Genomic DNA, 22,313 nt, shown 5'->3' on the forward strand with positions numbered 1-22,313 from the left:
GATAGGCTGCACTCTCAGTGACGTCACTGGCTCCTAGTGACTAGATAGGCTACACTCTGTGATGTCACTGGTTCCTAGTGACTGGATAGGCTGCACTCTCAGTGATGTCACTGGCTCCTAGTGACTGGATAGTCTGCACTCTCAGTGACGTCACTGGCTCCTAGTGACTGGATAGGCTGCACTCTGTGACTTCACTGGTTCCTGTTGAATGTGGATGTGGGCAGAACCATAGAGGTCATAGCTAGCGCATCCCTGTAACCACCTACATTTCCCTCCCATATTCCCTATGGTTCATGCAGTATTTAAGCAAAGCAAAGACTGGGAAAATTGTTCCCAACTGTCCGTCATGCAGGTACATGCTTCTGGCTGATGGTGGCAGTCCCCTAAAATCAGGACAATTCTTATGGAATGGTGTCAGTTGGGAGTCAGAAGTATGTTATATTACGGCCTTATGAAAAGGACAGTGGTCTTCCAGATGGGCCTGTTTCTGCATGGGGGCCTGGGGCTGCAGTCCCATCAGTACATTTGTCAGTCCGGCCGTGGATAAGATTGCATCCTCCATGAATATTAGTTCAGCTAAAAAATGTTTTCAAAAAAGTCGCTGCCTCCGCTTCAGATGTGATGAGAAACACGACCAGCTAAAGTGAACATTCTGTCACAGCTAATTGTTCTATAAGTTAGAAGTCATTAAGCTATTTGCATCATAAGCACCGCAATACTATGCGATCACATTTAAGTAGAAGCCCAGCAGACACTTGTACATGACCTCAGTATGTGTAGCCTTAGTTCCCAGCTGAAGTGCTCCGCGGAACAATAGATGATGTTATGCGGATAAATATTTTCCAAGGACAATAACCTTCTTTTCCTCTGTTCCAGGTAAACACTATGGAGTGTACAGCTGTGAAGGCTGCAAAGGCTTTTTCAAGCGGACAGTTCGTAAAGACCTCACGTACACCTGCAGGGATAGCAAAGACTGCCTGATAGACAAGCGTCAACGCAACCGCTGTCAGTATTGCCGGTACCAGAAATGTCTCGCTATGGGCATGAAGAGAGAAGGTAAAACTCAGCCATGTGTTCTATGCTAGGTTACTGTACCCGCCTTAGACGTATAAAGTCTGTTACTGGGAATATAATGAACCCCCCTGACTGTACAGCGCTGTGGAGTATACCGTACCGCCTTGCTGCCCACCCTGAGACCATCGCAGTCCAGCAGTCATGTATAACGTGGCATTTAAAGCAGATCTTTTTAATGTCCTGTTTTCATTCTTAAAGTATGTTGTCTATGCAGGTGGCCATTTTGTGAACTGGAGCAGTATTCATGAAAATGGTGCCCACAGTGGGCCAGTGGAGTCGCTGAGGCACGAGGCACTGAATTTGACTGGCATTATTCTCATGAATATTTCACTTTTAACATAAATTGTGTTTTTCTGCTATTATGGCGTAATGCGCAGCATCTTGCGGTGGATTAGGCCCATGTTAGTGCCGGGGAACAGCCTGTATACAGGGACACGTCACCATTAACATGTGTGTGATAATTTGCCGTTCGCTGGAAAGCCAGGAAATACTGCACCCCCACCCCAAAAGTCTTATCCTGGCCACCAGTCATGTGACGGCCAGCCCCGCCCCACTGCATCATGGTTTGTACAGTATAGCGCGGGAGGGGCTTATCATGGCGGTTACTTGTATAATAAGTTCCTGAATAACATCCGCTGTCTGTACTTCTGCTTGCATACCTATACAAACCTGGCAAAATGTAAATGGGTATAGATACATCAGGGGGCGTCACAGAGCGAGGTCGCAGCCCCCCGTACTGGGGGCGGCTTTATTACCTGTAAGTAAAGTGCATTTTGTCATATTGCCATTGTTCGCTGCATGGCCAAAGTCCTCGCAATAAGGCAGCAGCCATTTTGCTTTAAAGCCCACACATCATGTGCCTCGACTGAAGTATAAGCGGGGAACCATTGAGAAGCCAATTATTTCGGGATGACCCCACTCTCAGCTTGTCTTTTATCATGGACCTATTATGCAAGAGGGAAAGACAACTTTTTGGGGCACTCTTGAAAAAATGTTCAAACTTAACTTTTATTATTTCTTCAAAAACCTTTCTCATGGTCGTCAGTAATCTGCCTGTTTACTACGGACCTAACGTCTTTAACAAACCCTCACTTGCATGGTATAATTGTTTTTGTTTTTTTAAGGAATCTGTCCATTAAGTTGTAATTGTATTATACCTGTGGCCCTGCCTTGTGCATATCTTGGTTTACATCTGTCATCACTTTCCATTCCTTACTGTATAGGAAACTTGTAAATACATTGTCAGTGTTACTCTACATTTCATCTGTGCTTTATGCTTTAGAGAGGATCTATCCCGGAACACAAAGCCCCACCTGCCCTCCTCCTCCTCCCAAATTCACACTCCTGCAGGGCAGAGGGGTCCGATTTTGAAGCCTCCCCCCCGCCACCCTCAGTCTCCATAGTAGTTGCCCACCCATCTCTGAATTTTAGAGCTTACGATTCTCTTGTGCCAGCTGGTGGGACTGCTAATATCGAAATATATTTGTATATGATCTGCGTAATAAATTTGGAGTAAGTCGGTTTTAATATGTTTCCAAGAGTGTTACTTTTTCGGAGTATGGATATTTAGCAGTTTTGCACTTCTGAGATAAGTTGCCGCTGATTTGGGTGATGTTCAGATGGAGCTTCTACATTCGCCCTGATAACGTCTGGTGGGAGCAGATGTATTCAACCTGGAGAAGTGATCAACCAGTGATAAGTGCAAGGTGATAACCAACCAATCAACTCCTAACTGTTAATTTACATATTGGAGCTGATTGGCTGGTACGTTATCACCTTGCATTTATCACGGCTTAATACATCTGCCCCCTGGTGTCTTGCGCTGGCCTAATTGTGACATCACTGGACTTGTACTTAATGGTGTGAATTTCACCGGATACTAATAAGCTGAGATATGTCATATTGTGGAAACAATTACACACGATTATTTCATAAATGGAGTAACATTGTGCGTCGCTTATATCTGAATCTTCAGTTTAATGCATTGGTGTCGGGGTCTGTATGTCATCTAGATTTCAGAGTACCTAAATATGAAAGAAGGAATGAATGGCGCTTAGCGAATGCTTGAATAATAACCTCAGTACATTTAGCAACTGTATTTCGGGAACAATAATTGCGTGAATTTGGCGCTCGTATAGCGCGTGGGCGTGGCTTCCAGCATAATGTCTCGTAAAGAAGCAAAAACATTGGCCCTCATTCCGAGTTGTTCGCTCGTTATTTTCCTTCGCATCCGTGCGATTTTCCGCTAACTGCGCATGCGCAATGGTCGCACTGCGGCTGCGCCAAGTAAATTTGCTAAGAAGTTTGGTATTTTACTCACGGCATTACGAGGTTTTTTCATCGTTCTGGTGATCGTAGTGTGATTGACAGGAAGTGGGTGTTTCTGGGCGGAAACTGGCCGTTTTATGGGAGTGTGCGAAAAACGCTGCCGTTTCTGGGGAAAAAACGCGGGAGTGGCTGGAGAAACGGGGGAGTGTCTGGGCGAACGCTGGGTGTGTTTGTGACGTCAAACCAGGAACGACAAGCACTGAGCTGATCGCACTGGAGGAGTAAGTCTCGAGCTACTCAGAAACTGCAAAGAAAAAACTTTTCGCTATATTGCGAATACTTCGTTCGCAATTCTGCTAAGCTTAGATTCACTCCCAGAGGGCGGCGGCTTAGCGTGTGCACTGCTGCGAAAAGCGGCTAGCGAGCGAACAACTCGGAATGAGGGCCATTGTACAAAAGGAATTAGCAGTAAACTCTGTCCTCCGTCCAGATTTTAGGGATATCCATGATTGAGTCTGCCAGTTAAATCAAAGTGACTGAAGTACTAAATAAATCACCTGTGGCTATCCTTAAAACCTGGGCCGTTAGGGTGAATTGAGGACCACGTTTGGGGACCACTGGTCTAGTTGTTTGGTTTTTAAAAACTTTATAGAGACATTTGGGGCGTGATACTCTGCTTAATTTCGGGTGTCTGCAACAGGTGGTAGGCTGAATCCTTATGGTATTGACTGTTAGATCTGCATTCGAGAAAGAACCAGCAAGAGGGGCTTGCATGTGTCCACAAACTCCTTTCCTTTTCCCTAAGGTGGTGAGAACTGGGATATATAGCTGTGGAACAGGTTCGATCTATATGGATTGCAATAGCGGTGTCCAAACAGAAATTGCCTTCAACACTATGGACAGTCTCACCTTATCCATAATATATAGATATGAAACTGTTCTACTAACATCTGCCAACCACTAAGAAACAATCTGCAGCTTATTGATCGTACCGCGTGTGAGGCGTATTCGGCGCATTCGCCGCACCCATTGCAGTGCCAGTAGATGTTGATTGACAAAAGTACATCATAAATAATACTTTATCGTCATACATTGGCTATTACATAGAGAAGAGAAAAAAAAATAGCGCTTTGACGACAACGTGAAGATCTGTCCGCAATTGCCGGAAATCTGCCATTTCTGTCTGGCGGACACCCGTACGTAGCCCTTGGCGCTTGTAGTCCTGTCAGCGACACACTATTAGCATCGCAAGGACAAAATGATCTGTAAGACTAGGGTGCAAATAGAGGTAAAGGAGATTATTCCTTGGCTCTAAGGATCAATGCTGCTCCGACTGGGGGGGGGGGGGGGGGGGTGTAGCAGTAATTGAATGACTGTAACGTCTGTTTCCATGTTCCCGATTGGCAGAGCAAACAGTATACAGAGAATAGAAGTACACAGCGCAGAGAAACGGCTGGTACTAGTGTAAATACCACATACATCAGCCTGAGGTTAATTGTTTGTTCAGTGATCACTTGCACAGCATGAAGGATGATAAATGGCCTTGTCTTGTCATGGGAAGTTGGCTGGTAATTGAGAGTTACATGGAGCGGAGTTTAGTTTGCGGGGAGCGGGCCGCTCATTACAGGGCTAATTGTAGGAAATATAAAAATGACGCACACAGTATAATAGATTGCAAATCCTGGGCAGTGCAGAAGACATTAATAACACGTGGAACACAAATGTACTATATTTTATTACCCAGGGATCGCCGACGCTGTTATAGTTACTACACTGATAATGCAGAACTATCCCATTAATTGGTGATTATTTGTGTGTATATTTATTAAGGTGAGAAAAGACCTTTTTCCGGTGTCATATCGGCAGAGCTGTCCTTTTGTGATTTTAATTGCATCTCTGGGTACATACCTGTTGTTAACACTGGTATGTACCCGATAAGTGATGGGATGTATCAGAGATGAGATGCTTAGTACATCCCGCCCTGCATTTTGTATTTGCAAGGAAAAAGCCGCTGACATCGGAGCCCTACTTCCACAGATTCAGACTCTGTCGCACACAGATGTAGGAATGTCGCACTCCCCAATGGTCAGTGTACGAAAGCAATGTAGTTTTATCGCTCCCGGCTGTTCTATCCATGTGAATAAGATGCACGTTTTTAGCTGAAAAGACGTTCAGCGCGTCCAAGGCGCACGAGACCGGGCGCGGCGAGAGGAGCTGTTTGGCGCAACTTGAGCAACAGTATAAAAGGACACATCTGTCGGCACGTAGATAGTCTGTATTACCATGAAAAGTTACCTCAGGTTTCTTCATAAATAGGCCCCTCCGTCTATTACAGTTGGGTCAAATGAATTCTTCTAAAGTTCTGTTTGGGCCTCACATCCTAAGTGTTGGGAAAGTGACTTTTTTGTAATAACAGGCCGCGGCAGCGTTCTGTGTGAGGTCAGGCATTTGTCCTGATCAGCTGCGCGGAGTACAGTATTCACGCCTGCAGCCCAGAGGATGTTCCTGCACATAAATCTCACTTTTATCTCTCTATTGACATAGTGTTGTCATTACACAAGACGCAGCAGCTGCCGGAGCAGATGACGGCTCCGATTCATTGCCTTTTTAACACATAATTTAGCTTCCGTCTCACAGCAATTATCTGGGCAAAGTGGCAGGAGACACCCCGGGCCTCCCTGTCTGATGTGACTGATGCCTCGCACTAACTTCCATCTTCAGTCTCTTTAGTGGGGGTCAGATGACGTGTGCACTGTCATTACCTGCGTCACACGGTTACACGTGTACATATACACATAGACACACAGAATGTGACGGCAGATCAGGACCACTCGGCCCATCTACTCTGCCCCTTTTTTTACCTTTTTGGTAACCTCAACCTAATTTGATCCTTAGTTCTTTGTAAGGATATCCTTATGTCTATCCCATGCATGTTTACATTGCTCTACTGCCTTAGCCTCTAACACCCCTGATGGGAGGCTATTCCACTTATCCACTACCCTTTCTGTGAAGTATTTTTTTACCTCAAGTTTCCCCTGAACCTCCCCCCATTCTCAGAAGGGTTTTCTTTTTCCCCTCCTCTCCAATATATCTACCAATATATTGGCGCGTCGGTTTGTCTGTACAGGCGGTCGGCCGACCGCCCATTACACATGCTGCGGCAGGCGACTGTGATTGACAGATGAACTGGGCGGGCGTGTGTACACGCCCGCCCAGTTCATGGCGTCAGCCCCCGACGGATCGGGCAGTGTGTATGCTCAACACACTGCCCGATCCGTCCATAGATATATCTGCCGATCAATTGATCGGCAGATATATCTATCAGTGTGTACCCATCCTTATAATAGCATAAATTCTCCGGTCCAGATGAGCGCACATTACTGGACCGCGGTAGCCGCCTGGCTGCGTTACAGACGCGTCCAGTAACGGTGCATTGGATTCTGGTTGGGTCCGCAGACATGGAAGCGTTACTTTCAGTCCTGTTGTCGATAGTTTGGAGGGGAGACCTCATTATATTGTGCCACCCTCAGAGTTTCACCTCCTCAGTGACTTCCCCTTGGTAAAATGTTCCGTCTCTCCTTCACGTTATTACTACCTCAGCCCCCTGTGTTACCCTCTTGCCTTATGAGGATAGTTTGCAGCACCACACATTCTATAGAGCATGCCGCCCTCCAGCTGCTGGGGAACTACAAATCCCAGAATGCCCTGCCACAGTTTTGCTATTAAGGCATGGTGCAATTGTGGCAATCCGGACTATTGGTGGACATACTGTACATTAGCTCAACCCCATATGCTCGCCAGACACAAGGTCGACATGGACAAAAGGACGACGTCGACACTGGAAAGGACGACCGGTTCATGTGGACGACACGACAATAGTTGACAAATTATTTATTTTATTTTTTGTGTTTTTTTAGTTTTTCCTTTCTTGACAACGTGCCCGAAGCGCGCCGAGCAAAGCGAGCCGCGAGGGGCCCGTTTCAACAATTGGTGGTCCGAGGTGTCAAAATTACCCACACTAGCCCCAAATATGCACAAAAAAAAAGCGTGTCGGCCGTTGTCATGTCGATCTTTTGCACTTGTCGACCTTTTCCAGTGTCGACTTTTCATATTCGACTTTGTGTCTGTCAACCATATTAGGTCGACCTAATGACTGTAGACCGAATGCATGTGGATCTTCTGTACCACACCCACAACTGTGGCAGGGCATGCTGAGATGTGTAGTTCCACAGCATGCTACAGAACCATCGTACAGGGTCCTCGCATGAGGATCTGGGGGTGGAACGTGCTGCGTGTTGGACAGAGCTGTGTGCTGCGCTCCGTAATACCCCTGCCCGGCCAGCGCTGTAGTGAGGGATCCGCGTCAGCGAGGCTACAGGGCCCAGCTGAGTGGGGATGAGATGAAATACGCGGGAAGCCCTTTCCCAGCCTGCTTGGGAGGTCTGCGAGATGAAGCTGATGGCGTTTCTGGGATCTTGTCAGACGGGAAAGCTCGGTCTCTCCTGGAGCGCAGCACGTGTGGGGAGACGCAAGGCCCTGGCTGGGACTGTCATACACTGCTACACAGGCACAATGCCTCTCTTATGCTGCTCTCCCCAACGCTACCTCTGTGGCCCATTTACTTCCTATGGTTTCAGCACGCACGCTGCAGTACAACGCAGGAGCTATAGTGTGCATGTAACTCACATCCTAAGGCCACGTATCCTGCGTCACCATTGCGTGCCACGGGCAGTGGATGTCTTTGTGGTTATGCTCTTGGAAGGGAGTATACGGTTTGTTGGGGGACTTGATCCCCTGATCCCCTTTGTCACCTGCATCTCTACAGCAATAAGAGTCTTTAGGTGGGATGGCTGTATGCACGCCGGCCGCATTGCGCGCTGGGAAATAATTGCAGATACAGTACTGCGTTCCGAGCTGGCTGCGTATCTCCTCCGCACCTCCCCTATCCAGCCGCCATCAGTGTCAGCGCACATTTACACCAGCCTTACACGCAGCTGAAGCACGCCCGCGAGACAAGTGACTTAACGGTGGCAGTCTGTCGCAATTGGAGTTTTGGCTGACGCAATTTATGAAATCGCAACGTCCGTCTGCAGAACAGACTTCCCTGCAACGCTGAATGAGGCCCTGTGCTGTGATCTCTGGGCCCGGAGGTCTTACTAGGTACTGTTCCTTGGTGTCACCTACTGTTCGTGTCTGGTGCCTCCGAGGAACACCTCCTAATACCTCCTATTGGTTATTTACGGGTACCTCCATAAGTTCGTTTTTGTTTATTTTTTTTGTGCCGCCTTCAAAAATATTGTCACAAAGTTTATGTAGATTTTATGTATTTTCTGCAGTGGGGAATATACCATTGTATTTATACCAGCCAGCAAACAGCATGGCAGCTCACACACCTATGTAATATGGTTTATGGGAAGCAGCTAGTCACTGACTGCAAATAGCAACAGTGACATGGACTGCAAATAGCAACAGTGACATGGACTGCAAATAGCAACAGTGACATGGACTGCAAATAGCAACAGTGACATGGACTGCATATGGCAACAGTGACATGGACTGCCAATAGCAACAGTGACATGGACTGCCAATAGCAACAGTGACATGGACTGCAATAGCAACAGTGACATGGACTGCAAATAGCAACAGTGCAGCAAATAGCAACAGTGACATGGACTGCAAATAGCAACAGTGACATGGACTGCAAATAGCAACAGTGACATGGACTGCAAATAGCAACAGTGACATGGACTGCAAATAGCAACAGTGACATGGACTGCAATAGCAACAGTGACATGGACTGCAAATAGCAACAGTTACATGGACTGCAAATAGCAACAGTGCAGCAAATAGCAACAGTGACATGGACTGCAAATAGCAACAGTGACATGGACTGCAAATAGCAACAGGGCCATGGACTGCAAATAGCAACAGTGACATGGACTGCAAATAGCAACAGTGACATAGGCCATCATTCCGAGTTGTTCGCTCGCTAGCTGCTTTTAGCAGCATTGCACACGCTAGGCCGCCGCCCTCTGGGAGTGTATCTTAGCAGAATTGCGAATGAAAGATTAGCAGAATTGCGAATCGAAAATTCTTAGCAGTTTCTGCGATCAGCTCAGGCCGTTTCGTTCCTGGTTTGACGTCACAAACACGCCCTGCGTTCGGCCAGCCACTCCCCCGTTTCTCCAGACACTCCCGCGTTTTTTCCTGACACGCCTGCGTATTTTAGCCAACGCTGGGAAAACGCTGAGTTACCACCCAGAAACGCCCCTTTCCTGTCAATCATTTACCGAACACCAGTGCGACTGAAAAGCGCCGCAGAAGCCACAGCAAAACAGCTAAGTTTTTAGTAAAATAACTTAAGCGCATGCGCTCTGCATACCTTGCGCATACGCAGTTAGCGACTAATCGCAGTATACCGAAAATCGGCAACGAGCGAACAACTCGGAATGACCCCCATGGACTGCAATAGCAACAGTGACATGGACTGCACATAGCAACAGTGCAGCAAATAGCAACAGTGACATGGACTGCCAATAGCAACAGTGACATGGACTGCCAATAGCAACAGTGGCATGGACTGCAATAGCAACAGTGACATGGACTGCAAATAGCAACAGTGACATGGACTGCAATAGCAACAGTGACATGGACTGCAAATAGCAACAGTGACATGGACTGCAATAGCAACAGTGACATGGACTGCATTAGCAACAGTGACATGGACTGCAAATAGCAACAGTGACATGGACTGCACTACCAACAGTGACATGGACTGCAAATAGCAACAGTGACATGGACTGCACTAGCAACAGATACATGGACTGCAAATAGCAACAGATACATGGACTGCAAATAGCAACAGTGACATGGACTGCACTAGCAACAGTGACATGGACTGCAAATAGCAACAGTGACATGGACTGCACTAGCAACAGTGACATGGACTGCACTAGCAACAGTGACATGGACTGCACTAGCAACAGTGACATGGACTACAAATAGCAACAGTGACATGGACTGCACTAGCAACAGTGACATGGACTGCACTAGCAACAGTGACATGGACTGCAAATAGCAACAGTGACATGGACTGCACTAGCAACAGTGACATGGACTGCAAATAGCAACAGTGATATGGACTGCAAATAGCAAGAGTGACATGGACTGCACTAGCAACAGTGACATGGACTGCACTAGCAACAGTGACATGGACTGCAAATAGCAACAGTGACATGGACTGCAATAGCAACAGTGACATGGACTGCACTAGCAACAGTGACATGGACTGCACTAGCAACAGTGACATGGACTGCAAATAGCAACAGTGACATGGACTGCAAATAGCAACAGTGACATGGACTGCACTAGCAACAGTGACATGGACTGCAAATAGCAACAGTGACATGGACTGCACTAGCAACAGTGACATGGACTGCACTAGCAACAGTGACATGGACTGCACTAGCAACAGTGACATGGACTGCACTAGCAACAGTGACATGGACTACAAATAGCAACAGTGATATGGACTGCACTAGCAACAGTGACATGGACTGCAAATAGCAACAGTGACATGGACTGCACTAGCAACAGTGACATGGACTGCAAATAGCAACAGTGCAGCAAATAGCAACAGTGACATGGACTGCAAATAGCAAGAGTGACATGGACTGCACTAGCAACAGTGACATGGACTGCAATAGCAACAGTGACATGGACTGCAAATAGCAACAGTGACATGGACTGCAAATAGCAACAGTGACATGGACTGCACTAGCAACAGTGACATGGACTGCACTAGCAACAGTGACATGGACTGCACTAGCAACAGTGACATGGACTGCACTAGCAACAGTGACATGGACTGCAATAGCAACAGTGACATGGACTGCAAATAGCAACAGTGACCTGGACTGCAAATAGCAACAGTGACCTGGACTGCAAATAGCAACAGTGACCTGGACTGCAAATAGCAACAGTGACCTGGACTGCAAATAGCAACAGTGACCTGGACTGCAAATAGCAACAGTGACCTGGACTGCCAATAGCAACAGTGACCTGGACTGCCAATAGCAACAGTGACCTGGACTGCCAATAGCAACAGTGACCTGGACTGCCAATAGCAACAGTGACCTGGACTGCCAATAGCAACAGTGACATGGACTACACTAGCAACAGTGACATGGACTGCAGTAGCAACAGTGATAGCAGCAGGTTTATAGAAGACTGAAACCTGTAATCAGAAGCTCCTTATGACAAACTAATAATTGCTGTATAGTAACGCTGTAGTGTCTGTGGTGAAATCATTGACATAGTTTCATCGTTCTACATCGTAGCCGTCATTGTATTGTGATCATGTGACATGAATGCTGATAATGGTTTCACTTTAGTGACCTCAGTGTTTTCTGTGGCGTATCCGCAGCTCTGTCACGCGCTTGTGATGCCGGTGGCAGAGCATTTGCTTCCCATCCTAGTCACATGTGTGAAAGGAGGATTATACACGAGGAAGGAACCTTCGCATCAGAGTGCGCTGGGAACCCCAGTGGAGAACAGCTGGAGCATTACACGGAGGGGTTAGAGAGAGAGATTTCTGCCCAGTGTGACCGGTAATCCCCAGGGCTCACGCTATTAGTGTAAAGGGGCTCAACGCGTCCCCTAAAATATAACATATAGAGCTCAGGACATAATAGTATTGTTATTCCCCGTCTGGGTCAGTAATTCAGGGAATTGGGCTTATGAGGTTGAACAAGTTTTATACGGGTAACAGCAAGGGATCAAAATAGTTTTATATGTTCTGCACCAGGAGCTGAGAGCGTCTGTCCGACGGGCCGAATCCCGCAGCCATTGTGCATGATGGAGATCTGTACCCTGGTCTCTGGTCTGAGGAAATTGATGTGAAGGGGCCGCAGTAACACTGTCCTTGTGTCATTCTGTACAGGAAAATATTCTACAGGAATAGAGGGCGGTCGCAGTGGTTCCGCAGCCACATAGGGAGTGCGCGGTGCCCTTTCCTCTGTTACACACCCCTCCTCCATCCCCTCTATCACCCCAATCCCCTCTGTACTATCATGAGAATGTAGTTCTATTACCAGCAGTCAGGTTACCGACGCCCAAATCCTAACCACTGACAATGACGCCAGTCACCCATAGAGTGGGGACAGAACCTGTGGCGAGCCACCGAGCCTGCAAGGGGCTTCATTGCGCTCACCCCCCATGCTGACCGCCGGCATCCCAACCTGTATCATGCCGCCTACCCCATTACCTCTGTTGTAACATGTTCCCCCTCCCATCATCTCCATGGTAACACATCCACCTCTGTGGTAACATGGCCATCCCTGCTATGGTAACTCCCCCCCATCACCTCTATGGTAACACGCCACCACCCCACCCTACATCACCTCTATAGTAACACTCCCCCTCCCCCCCCCATCACCTCTGTAGTAACACTCCACCCCCATCACCTCTGTAGTAACACATCCCCCACATCACCACTGTAGTAACACATCCCCCACATCACCTCTGTAGTAACACTCCCCCACATCACCACTGTAGTAACACATCCCCCACATCACCACTGTAGTAACACTCCCCCACATCACCACTGTAGTAACACTCCCCCACATCACCACTGTAGTAACACTCCCCCACATCACCACTGTAGTAACACTCCCCCACATCACCACTGTAGTAACACATCCCCCACATCACCACTGTAGTAACACATCCCCCACATCACCACTGTAGTAACACATCCCCCACATCACCACTGTAGTAACACTCCCCCACATCACCACTGTAGTAACACTCCCCCACATCACCACTGTAGTAACACTCCCCCACATCACCACTGTAGTAACACATCCCCCACATCACCACTGTAGTAACACATCCCCACATCACCACTGTAGTAACACTCCCCCACATCACCACTGTAGTAACACTCCCCCACATCACCACTGTAGTAACACTCCCCCACATCACCACTGTAGTAACACATCCCCACATCACCACTGTAGTAACACTCCCCCACATCACCACTGTAGTAACACTCCCCCACATCACCACTGTAGTAACACATCCCCCACATCACCACTGTAGTAACACTCCCCCACATCACCACTGTAGTAACAAATCCCCACATCACCACTGTAGTAACACTCCCCCACATCACCACTGTAGTAACACATCCCCCACATCACCACTGTAGTAACACATCCCCCACATCACCACTGTAGTAACACATCCCCCACATCACCACTGTAGTAACACTCCCCCACATCACCACTGTAGTAACACTCCCCCACATCACCACTGTAGTAACACATCCCCCACATCACCACTGTAGTAACACTCCCCCACATCACCACTGTAGTAACACATCCCCCACATCACCACTGTAGTAACACATCCCCCACATCACCACTGTAGTAACACATCCCCCACATCACCACTGTAGTAACACATCCCCCACATCACCACTGTAGTAACACATCCCCCACATCACCACTGTAGTAACACATCCCCCACATCACCACTGTAGTAACACATCCCCCACATCACCACTGTAGTAACACATCCCCCACATCACCTCTGTAGTAACACATCCCCCACATCACCACTGTAGTAACACTCCCCCACATCACCACTGTAGTAACACTCCCCCACATCACCACTGTAGTAACACATCCCCCACATCACCACTGTAGTAACACTCCCCCACATCACCACTGTAGTAACACTCCCCCACATCACCACTGTAGTAACACATCCCCCACATCACCACTGTAGTAACACATCCCCCACATCACCACTGTAGTAACACTCCCCCACATCACCACTGTAGTAACACATCCCCCACATCACCACTGTAGTAACACTCCCCCACATCACCACTGTAGTAACACATCCCCCACATCACCACTGTAGTAACACTCCCCCACATCACCACTGTAGTAACACTCCCCCACATCACCACTGTAGTAACACATCCCCCACATCACCACTGTAGTAACACATCCTCCACATCACCACTGTAGTAACACATCCCCCACATCACCACTGTAGTAACACATCCCCCACATCACCACTGTAGTAACACATCCCCCACATCACCACTGTAGTAACACATCCCCCACATCACCACTGTAGTAACACTCCCCCACATCACCACTGTAGTAACACATCCCCCACATCACCACTGTAGTAACACATCCCCCACATCACCACTGTAGTAACACATCCCCCACATCACCACTGTAGTAACACTCCCCCACATCACCACTGTAGTAACACATCCCCCACATCACCACTGTAGTAACACATCCCCCACATCACCACTGTAGTAACACTCCCCCACATCACCACTGTAGTAACACTCCCCCACATCACCACTGTAGTAACACTCCCCCACATCACCACTGTAGTAACACTCCCCCACATCACCACTGTAGTAACACATCCCCCACATCACCACTGTAGTAACACATCCCCCACATCACCACTGTAGTAACACTCCCCCACATCACCACTGTAGTAACACTCCCCCACATCACCACTGTAGTAACACTCCCCCACATCACCACTGTAGTAACACATCCCCCACATCACCACTGTAGTAACACATCCCCCACATCACCACTGTAGTAACACATCCCCCACATCACCACTGTAGTAACACTCCCCCACATCACCACTGTAGTAACACATCCCCCACATCACCACTGTAGTAACACTCCCCCACATCACCACTGTAGTAACACTCCCCCACATCACCACTGTAGTAACACATCCCCCACATCACCACTGTAGTAACACATCCCCCACATCACCACTGTAGTAACACTCCCCCACATCACCACTGTAGTAACACTCCCCCACATCACCACTGTAGTAACACTCCCCCACATCACCACTGTAGTAACACTCCCCCACATCACCACTGTAGTAACACATCCCCCACATCACCACTGTAGTAACACATCCCCCACATCACCACTGTAGTAACACTCCCCCACATCACCACTGTAGTAACACTCCCCCACATCACCACTGTAGTAACACTCCCCCACATCACCACTGTAGTAACACATCCCCCACATCACCACTGTAGTAACACTCCCCCACATCACCACTGTAGTAACACTCCCCCACATCACCACTGTAGTAACACTCCCCCACATCACCACTGTAGTAACACATCCCCCACATCACCACTGTAGTAACACTCCCCCACATCACCACTGTAGTAACACTCCCCCACATCACCACTGTAGTAACACTCCCCCACATCACCACTGTAGTAACACTCCCCCACATCACCACTGTAGTAACACATCCCCCACATCACCACTGTAGTAACACTCCCCCACATCACCACTGTAGTAACACTCCCCCACATCACCACTGTAGTAACACATCCCCCACATCACCACTGTAGTAACACATCCCCCACATCACCACTGTAGTAACACATCCCCCACATCACCACTGTAGTAACACATCCCCCACATCACCACTGTAGTAACACTCCCCCACATCACCACTGTAGTAACACTCCCCCACATCACCACTGTAGTAACACATCCCCCACATCACCACTGTAGTAACACATCCCCCACATCACCACTGTAGTAACACATCCCCCACATCACCACTGTAGTAACACATCCCCCACATCACCACTGTAGTAACACATCCCCCACATCACCACTGTAGTAACACTCCCCCACATCACCACTGTAGTAACACTCCCCCACATCACCACTGTAGTAACACTCCCCCACATCACCACTGTAGTAACACTCCCCCACATCACCACTGTAGCAACACTCCCCCACATCACCACTGTAGTAACACTCCCCCCCCCCCACCCCCATCACTACTGTAGTAACACTCTTCCCCATCACCTCTGTAGTAACACTCCCATCCATCACCTCTGCAGTGACACTCCCCACCCCCCCTCCCCTCATCTCCTCTGTGGTAACAATGTACCCCCTCATCTCCTCTGTGGTAACAATGTACCCCCTCATCTCCTCTGTGGTAACACGGCTATCCCCTCATCTCCTCTGTGGTAATACGGCTATCTCCTCATCTCCTCTGTGGTAACACGGCTATCTCCTCATCTCCTCTGTGATAATACGGCTATCCCCACATCTCCTCTGTGGTAACAATGTACCCCCTCATCTCCTCTGTGGTATCAATGTGCCCCCTCATCTCCTCTGTGGTAACACGGCTATCCCCTCATCTCCTCTGTGGTAACACGGCTATCCCCTCATCTCCTCTGTGGTAACACGGCTATCCCCTCATCTCCTCTGTGGTAACACGGCTATCCCCTCATCTCCTCTCCGGTAACACGGCTATCCCCTCATCTCCTCTGTGGTAACACGGCTATCCCCTCATCTCCTCTGTGGTAACACGGCTATCCCCTCATCTCCTCTCCGGTAACACGGCTATCCCCTCATCTCCTCTCCGGTAACACGGCTATCCCCTCATCTCCTCTGTGGTAACACGGCTATCCCCTCATCTCCTCTGTGGTAACACGGCTATCCCCTCATCTCCTCTGTGGTAACAATGTACCCCCTCATCTCCTCTGTGGTAACAATGTGCCCCCTCATCTCCTCTGTGGTAACACGGCTATCCCCTCATCTCCTCTGTGGTAACACGGCTATCCCCTCATCTCCTCTGTGATAATACGGCTATCCCCTCATCTCCTCTGTGGTAACAATGTACCCCCTCATCTCCTTTGTGGTATCAATGTGCCCCCTCATCTCCTCTGTCGTAACACGGCTATCCCCTTATCTCCTCTGTGTTAACAATGTGCCCCCTCATCTCCTCTGTGGTAACACGGCTATACACTCATCTTCTCTGTGCTAACACGGCTATCCCCTCATCTCCTCTGTGGTAACACAGCTATCCCCTCATCTCCTCTGTGGTAACACTGCTATCCCCTCATCTCATCTGTGGTAACACTGCTATCCCCTCATCTCCTCTGTGGTAACACGGCTATCCCCTCATCTCCTCTGTGGTAATATGGCTATCCCCTCATCTCTTCTATGGTAACATGCCTCCCCCCACCACAACCACCTCTGTAGTAACATCCCCCATCCCCTCTGTAGTAACACCCCCCATCCCCTCTGTAGTAATACATCTCCATCACCTCTGTAGTAACACCCCCCATCACCTCTGTAGTAACACCCCCCATCCCCTCTGTAGTAACACCCCCCATCCCCTCTGTAGTAACACGTCTCCATCCCCTCTGTAGTAACACGTCTCCATCCCCTCTGTAGTAACACGTCTCCATCCCCTCTGTAGTAACACGTCTCCATCCCCTCTGTAGTAACACGTCTCCATCACTTCTGTAGTAAACCCCCCCCCCCCCCACATCCTCTCTGTAGTAACACGTCTCCATCCCCTCTGTAGTAACATCCCCCATCCCCTCTGTAGTAACATCCCCCATCCCCTCTGTAGTAACTCCCCCCATCCCCTCTGTAGTAACACCCTGCATCCCCCCTGTAGTAACACGTCTCCATCACCTCTGTAGTAACACGTCTCCATCACCTCTGTAGTAACATCCCCATCCCCTCTGTAGTAACACGTCTCCATCACCTCTATAGCAACATCCCCCATCCCCTCTGTAGTAACACGTCTCTATCCCCTCTGTAGTAACACGTCTCCATCCCCTCTGTAGTAACATGTCTCCATCACCTCTGTAGTAACACCCCCCCCATACCCTCTGTAGTAACACCCCCCCATACCCTCTGTAGTAACACCCCCCATCCCCTCTGTAGGAACACGTCTTCATCCCCTCTGTAGTAACACCCCCCCGCCCCCCATCACCTCTGTAGTGACCTCCCCCCCATCACCTCTGTAGTAACACATCCCCCCCATCACCTCTGTAGTAACATTCTCCCCCATCAGCTCTGTAGTAACACATCCCCCCCATCACCTCTGTAGTAACACTCCCCCCCCCATCACCTCTGTAGTGACCTCCCTCCCATCACCTCTGTAGTAACACATCCCCCTCATCACCTCTGTAGTGACCTCCCTCCCATCACCTCTGTAGTAACACATCCCCCCCATCACCTCTGTAGTGACCTCCCTCCCATCACCTCTGTAGTAACACACCCCCCCCATCACCTCTGTAGTAACATTCTCCCCCATCAGCTCTGTAGTAACACATCCCCCCCATCACCTCTGTAGTGACCTCCCTCCCATCACCTCTGTAGTAACACATCCCCCCCATCACCTCTGTAGTGACCTCCCTCCCATCACCTCTGTAGTAACACATCCCCCCCATCACCTCTGTAGTAACATTCTCCCCCATCAGCTCTGTAGTAACACATCCCCACCATCACCTCTGTAGTAACACTCCCCCCCCCATCACCTCTGTAGTAACACCCCCCCATCACCACTGTAGTAACACTCTCCCCCATCACCTCTGTAGTGACCTCCTCCCCATCACCACTGTAGTAACACTCCCCCCATCACCTCTGTAGTGACCTCCTCCCCATCACCACTGTAGTAACACTCTCCCCCATCACCTCTGTAGTGACCTCCTCCCCATCACCACTGTAGTAACACTCCCCCCATCACCTCTGTAGTGACCTCCTCCCCATCACCACTGTAGTAACACTCCCCCCATCACCTCTGTAGTAACACTCCCCCCCCATCACCTCTGTAGTAACACTCCCCCCCATCACCTCTGTAGTAACACTCCACCCCCATCACCACTGTAGTAACACTCCCCCCCATCACCTCTGTAGTAACACTCCCCCCCATCACCTCTGCAGTAACACTCCACCCCCATCACCTCTGCAGTAACACTCCACCCCATCACCACTGTAGTAACACCTCCCCCACATCACCACTGTAGTAACACTCCCATCCATCACCTCTGCAGTGACACTCCGCCCCCCCCCCCCTCTCCCCTCATCTCCTCTGTGGTAACAATGTACCCCCTCATCTCCTCTGTGGTAACACAGCTATCCCCTCATCTCCTCTTTGATAGTACGGCTATCCCCTCATCTCCTCTGTGGTAGCAGTGTGCCCCCTTATCTCCTCTGTGGTAACAATGTGCCCCCTCATCTCCTCTGTGGTAACACGGCTATCCCCTCATCTCCTCTGTGGTAACAATATACCCCCTCATCTCCTCTGTGGTAACAATGTGCCCCCTCATCTCCTCTGTGGTAAGACGGCTATCCCCTCATCTCCTCTGTGGTAACACGGCTATCCCCTCATCTCCTCTGTGGTAACACGGCTATCCCCTCATCTCCTCTGTGGTAACAATGTACCCCCTCATCTCCTCTGTGGTAACAATGTGCCCCCTCATCTCCTCTGTGGTAACAATGTGCCCCCTCATCTCCTCTGTGGTAACAATGTACCCCCTCATCTCCTCTGTGGTATCAATGTGCCCCCTCATCTCCTCTGTCGTAACACGGCTATCCCCTTATCTCCTCTGTGTTAACAATGTGCCCCCTCATCTCCTTGTGGTAACACAGCTATCCACTCATCTCCTCTGTGGTAACACGGCTATCCCCTCATCTCCTCTGTGGTAACAATGTGCCCCCTCATCTCCTCTGTGGTAACACAGCTATCCACTCATCTCCTCTGTGGTAACACGGCTATCCCCTCATCTCCTCTGTGGTAACACGGCTATCCCCTCATCTCCTCTGTGGTAACACTGCTATCCCCTCATCTCCTCTGTGGTAACACTGCTATCCCCTCATCTCCTCTGTGGTAACACGGCTATCCCCTCATCTCCTCTGTGGTAACACGGCTATCCCCTCATCTCCTCTGTGGTAACATGCCTCCCCCCACCACCACCACCTCTGTAGTAACACCCCCCATCCCCTCTGTAGTAACACCCCCCATCCCCTCTGTAGTAATACATATCCATCACCTCTGTAGTAACACCCCCCATCCCCTCTGTAGTAATACATATCCATCACCTCTGTAGTAACACCCCCCATCCCCTCTGTAGTAATACATATCCATCACCTCTGTAGTAACACCCCCCACATCCCCTCTGTAGTAACACGTCTCCATCCCCTATGTAGTAACATCCCCCATCCCCTCTGTAGTAACACCCCCCATCTCCTCTGTAGTAACACCCCCCATCCCCCCTGTAGTAACACGTCTCCATCACCTCTGTAGTAACACCCCCCATCCCCTCTGTAGTAACACCCCCCCATCCGCTCTGTAGTAACATGTCTCCATCACCTCTGTAGTAACATCCCCCCGCCCCCCCATCCCCTCTGTAGTCATACGTCTCCATCACCTCTGTTGTAACACGTCTCCATCACTTCTGTTGTAACACATCTCCATCACTTCTGTTGTAACACGTCTCCATCACTTCTGTAGTAACACCCCCCATCCCCTCTGTAGTAACACCCCCCCATCCGCTCTGTAGTAACATGTCTCCATCACCTCTGTAGTAACATCCCCCCGCCCCCCCATCCCCTCTGTAGTCATACGTCTCCATCACCTCTGTTGTAACACGTCTCCATCACTTCTGTTGTAACACGTCTCCATCACTTCTGTTGTAACACGTCTCCATCACTTCTGCAGTAACACCCCCCATCCCCTCTGTAGTAACACTCCCCATCCCCTCTGTAGTAACACTCCCCATCCCCTCTGTAGTAACACGTCTCCATCACTTCTGCAGTAACACCCCCCATCCCCTCTGTAGTAACACGTCTCCATCACTTCTGTAGTAACACTTCTCCATCCCCTCTGTAGGAACACATCTCCATCCCCTCTGTAGTAACACCCCCCCCCCATTCCCTCTGTAGTAACACGTCTCCATCACTTCTGCAGTAACACCCCCACCCCCTCTGTAGTAACACCCCCCATCCCCTCTGTAGTAACACCCCCCATCCCGTCTGTAGTAACACTTCTCAATCCCCTCTGTAATAACACGTCTCCATCCCCTCTGTAGGAACACATCTCCATCCCCTCTGTAGTAACACCCCCCCCATCCCCTCTGTAGTAATATCCCCCATCCCCTCTGTAGTAACACTTCTCCATCCCCTCTGTAGTAACACTTCTCCATCCCCTCTGTAGTAACACCCCCAGGGTTGGACTGGCCCACAGGAGTACAGGGGAAACCACCGGTGGACCCCACTGCCTGCAGCTGCAGGGAGCCCTCCTCCTCCTCTAGGGATCAGGTTCCAGACTATGCACTTGAATTATACATATGTTACCTTATACTGCACAGGATTATGGTGTTTTCCCTACAGTGCCAAGGAGCCCAGACCATGCACTAATGGTTAGTCAAGCTTCTAACCATGGGGCACTGTCATTGCATTTCCCCGGTGGGCCCTACACGCCCCAGTCCAACACTGAACACCCCCCCATCCCCGCTGTAGTAACACATCTCCATCCCCTCTGTAGTAACACCCCCCATCCCCTCTGTAGTAACACGTCTCCATCCCCTCTATAGTAACATCCCCCATCCCCTCTGTAGTAACACGTCTCCACCACCTCTATAGTAACATCCCCCATCCCCTCTGTAGTAACACGTCTCCACCACCTCTGTAGTAACACCCCCATCCCCTCTGTAGTAACACCCCCCATCCCCTCTGTAGTAACACGTCTCCATCACCTCTATAGTAACATCCCCCATCCCCTCTGTAGTAACACGTCTCCACCACCTCTGTAGTAACACGTCTCCACCACCTCTGTAGTAACACCCCCATCCCCTCTGTAGTAACACGTCTCCACCACCTCTGTAGTAACACCCCCATCCCCTCTGTAGTATCACCCCCCCATCCCCTCTGTAGTAACACGTCTCCATCACCTCTATAGTAACATCCCCCATCCCCTCTGTAGTAACACGTCTCCACCACCTCTGTAGTAACACCCCCCATCCCCTCTGTAGGGACACGTCTCCATCACCTCTGTAGTAACACCCCCATCCCCTCTGTAGTAACACGTCTCCATCACCTCTATAGTAACATCCCCCATCCCCT

The 22,313-nt window shown here is 49.6% G+C and overlaps 1 protein-coding gene across 4 annotated transcripts in view; it reads left to right on the forward strand.

Moving 5' to 3' along the window:
• The window catches only part of RXRA (retinoid X receptor alpha), a 257,227-nt gene that overhangs the window by 167,256 nt on the left and 67,658 nt on the right, over positions 1-22,313 (forward strand). For all 4 annotated transcript variants that reach the window (XM_063935903.1, XM_063935904.1, XM_063935906.1 and 1 more), the window contains exon 5: positions 877-1,056. In XM_063935903.1, coding sequence (XP_063791973.1) covers positions 877-1,056 — 180 coding nt within the window. The remainder of the gene's footprint in view (positions 1-876; positions 1,057-22,313) is intronic.

Source organism: Pseudophryne corroboree, chromosome 8, assembly GCF_028390025.1.
Source record: "Pseudophryne corroboree isolate aPseCor3 chromosome 8, aPseCor3.hap2, whole genome shotgun sequence".
Taxonomy (NCBI): domain Eukaryota; kingdom Metazoa; phylum Chordata; class Amphibia; order Anura; family Myobatrachidae; genus Pseudophryne; species Pseudophryne corroboree.